The sequence below is a fragment of the Pantherophis guttatus genome, chromosome 3 (assembly GCF_059756535.1).
Source record: "Pantherophis guttatus breed Tessera chromosome 3, ASM5975653v1, whole genome shotgun sequence".
Taxonomy (NCBI): Eukaryota; Metazoa; Chordata; class Lepidosauria; order Squamata; family Colubridae; genus Pantherophis; species Pantherophis guttatus.
Genome location: NC_142065.1, coordinates 3,097,772 through 3,101,253, shown reverse-complemented (window position 1 = coordinate 3,101,253; position 3,482 = coordinate 3,097,772). Strand labels below are relative to the sequence as shown.

The 3,482-nt window shown below is 52.6% G+C and overlaps 1 protein-coding gene across 1 annotated transcript in view; it reads left to right on the top strand.

Annotated features, from left to right (window-relative positions):
* Positions 1-524, top strand: part of LOC132712151 (bactericidal permeability-increasing protein-like) — a 25,205-nt gene extending 24,681 nt beyond the window's left edge. The window contains exon 15 of the mRNA XM_087888967.1: positions 468-524. Coding sequence (XP_087745093.1) covers positions 468-524 — 57 coding nt within the window. The remainder of the gene's footprint in view (positions 1-467) is intronic.
* The last annotated feature ends 2,958 nt before the right edge of the window (positions 525-3,482 follow it).

Genomic DNA, 3,482 nt, shown 5'->3' with positions numbered 1-3,482 from the left:
ACTTTTCTTTTCTTGGATTTATCGATGGTTGGCTTACTGGAGGTTGAAAAGCTCAATAAATCGCGTTCCGGCGGGTGTCACATATTAGCGGTTGTGACGCATATTTTGAGTGACAGGGAGCCGCAGCAGAGGGCGTGAAAGAGCCACATGTGGCTCCAGAGCCGCAGGTTGCTGACCCCTGATATAAGATAATGTTTTATTTTTCAGAAACGGAGTACCAGGCCCTTGAGTGGATGTGGCTGCCGGGACGGTCAAAAAAAGTCAAAATGGCTGCAATGGAAGCTCCACCTCCAAAGCCACGTTCAAAATGGGCGTGGCTCCCGTGGCACAATCGAGGCTGCCATTTTGACTTTTTTGGGACCACGCCCTGCAGAGTTTTCCTCCCCTTCAAGAAAAGGAGAGAGAAAAAAGACGGGAGGATCCGAAATTTCACCTTCTTTTTTGTTTGTTTCTTTTCCCCTCTTCAGGGATATATGGTGATAGAAACAGACCTGCGCCTTTCCCTTCCAAACTCGGTTCCGTAGCCCCCCGCACCCTGCCCCCCCACCCCCAGGGATGAGCGCACACGGGGTCAAAGAAGAAGGAAGGATGAAGAAACGGGAAATGCGGGGGTCTCTGCTTGAACTGCAGCTACAAACAAGAGATCCTGAAATCATGGAGGCCGTTTAGGACATTAGCTCTCAAAATTATCTTTTTTTCACCCTCTTCTTCTTCTGTTCAATCGTAGCTGATTAAGTACTTACATTGCCTTCTTCCTAGGGCTCAGAAAAAGTGTCTGGCCCAAAGATACCCAGCTGGCTTCTATGGTTAAAGCGGGACTAGAACTCATTGTCTCCTGGTGATTGGCCCAAAGACATCCAGGTGGTTTTCTTGCCTAAGGCGGGACTAGAACTCACTGTCTCCTGGTGATTGGCCCAAAGTCACCCAGTTGGCTTTCATGCCTAAGGCGGGATTAGAACTCACCGTCTCCTGGTGATTGGCCCAAAGTCATCCAGTTGGCTTTCATGCCTAAGGCGGGACTAGAACTCACCGTCTCCTGGTGATTGGCCCAAAGTCACCCAGTTGGCTTTCATGCCTAAGGTGGGACTAGAACTCACCGTCTACTGTTGATTGGGCCAAAGTCATCCAGTTGGCTTTCATGCCTAAGGCGGGATTAGAACTCACCGTCTCCTGGTGATTGGCCCAAAGTCATCCAGTTGGCTTTCATGCCTAAGGTGGGACTAGAACTCCCCGTCTCCTGGTGATTGGCCCAAAGTCACCCAGTTGGCTTTCATGCCTAAGGCGGGACTAGAACTCACCGTCTCCTGGTGATTGGCCCAAAGTCATCCAGTTGGCTTTCATGCCTAAGGCGGGACTAGAACTCCCCGTCTCCTGGTGATTGGCCCAAAGTCACCCAGCCGGCTTTCATGCCTAAGGCGGGACTAGAACTCCCCGTCTCCTGGTGATTGGCTCAAAGTCACCCAGTTGGCTCTCATGCCTAAGGCGGGACTAGAACTCACTGTCCCCTGGTGATTGGCCCAAAGTCACCAAACTAGCCCAAGGTGGGACTAGAACTCACCGTTTCTTGGTGATTGGCCCAAAGTCACCTAGCCGGCTTTCATGGCTTCAAGAAGTCTAGAACTCACCGTTGCCTGGTTTCTTGGCCACCGAGAAAATTCATGGCAATCAAGGCCTCAAATCGTTGAAAGGGGCAGCATATAAATGTAATAAATGAAAGAAATAAAAAATAAAACTCAATCGGGTGTTGCGAAGGGGTCTGAAGGGAATGTTGCTCTGCAGAAGGGGGGGGCTCTTGGAGACCCCCCCCCCGTGGCCAGCTGTGAAGAAGGTTCTGTGCTCAATGGACCGTGATCCGATTAAACACACAAATGCACCAAAGCATGCAAGTTTGTTTTCATTGTTTCATGCATTCCTGCCTGCCTCTCACCGTCCTGTTCGCTCACATAGGGCCGCTCTCCTCAGGGTTCCGACGGTGAGCCAATGTCGTCTGGAGGTGCCCAGGGGTAGGGCGTTCTCTGTGGGTGCTCCCACCCTCTGGAATGAATTACCTACCAAGCTCCGGACGGCTCCTGATCTCCGTTCCTTCCATCGGGACCTGAAGACTTGGCTGTTCAAACAAATAGGCTGACTCTGATTCCAGGTTTTATTATTTACTCTTAATTAGTTATTTGGTTTAAAATGGGATTTAATTGTACTTGTTTCTTAAACTTGTGTTCCCCACTCTGAGTCCTTCGTGTTGTGGCTCCGTTGCCTGAGCCTGGGCTATCAACAGATGCAGATTCTGAGAGTGAGGGAAAGGAGTTGGCAAGGCCTCCCTCTCCAGGACCCTCCTCTCTGGCAATGCCTCCGGAGGACACCGAAGGCCAAACAATAGGCTCAGAGCCAAGCACGTCCCCGCAGCCACAGGTAGACAGCGACGAAGGAGATAAGTGCTGGCTGGACCCTCAGCAGAGGTGCAGGGAGAAGCGTGCACAGCAGAAAGGAAGGCGTGCCAGAGATTAGCTGAGTCACTGGACCACACCCCACAGGGTATAAATGTTTTGGGGTGAGAGTCCATCTGTACGCTGATGATACTCAGCTGTACATCTCCACCCCAGACCACCCCAACGATGCCCTTGATGTGATGTCTCGCTGCCTGGAGGCCGTGCGGGTCTGGATGGGGAGAAATAGGCTCAGACTCAACCCCTCCAAGACCAAGTGGCTGTGGTTCCCGGCGTCGCGATATAGTCAGCTGGTGCCATCGCTGACTATTGGGGGTGAGTCTTTACCCCCCCCCCAGAGAGGGCCCGCAATCTGGGCATCCTCCTGGACGCACGGGTGTCTTTAGAAGAACTTATGACGGCCGTGGCCAGGGGGGCTTTTTATCAGGTTAGCCTGATCCGCCAGTTGCGGCCCTTTCTGGACCGCGATGCCTTGTGCACAGTCACTCACGCCCTTGTCACCTCCCGACTGGACTACTGCAATGCTCTCTACATGGGGCTCCCCTTGAAAAGCACCCGGAGGCTCCAACTGGTCCAGAATGCGGCCACGCAGGTGGTTATGGGCGCAACTCGTTGTGCCCACGTGACACCCCTCCTGCACGAGCTGCACTGGCTCCCAGTGGTCTTCCGGGTGCGATTCAAGGTGTTGGTTACCACCTTTAAAGCGCTCCATGGCATTGGACTGGATACCTTCGAGACCGTCTTCTGCCACCAATAGCCTCCCACCGGCCAGTCCGTTCCCACAGAGAGGGTCTCCTCAGGATGCCATCGGCCAAGTCATGTCGGCTGGCGACACCCAGGGGGAGGGCCTTCTCTGTGGGAGCCCCTGCCCTGTGGAATGAACTGCCCCCAGAAATACGTAAGATCTCCGACCTCCAGGTATTTTGCTGTGCACTGAAGACCCTGTTGTTCCGCCAGGCCGGGCTATCAACATAATAATTTTAAATTGGGGTATTTTAAATTTTTGGGGTTTTAAACCGGCCAAATCTATTTAATTATTTT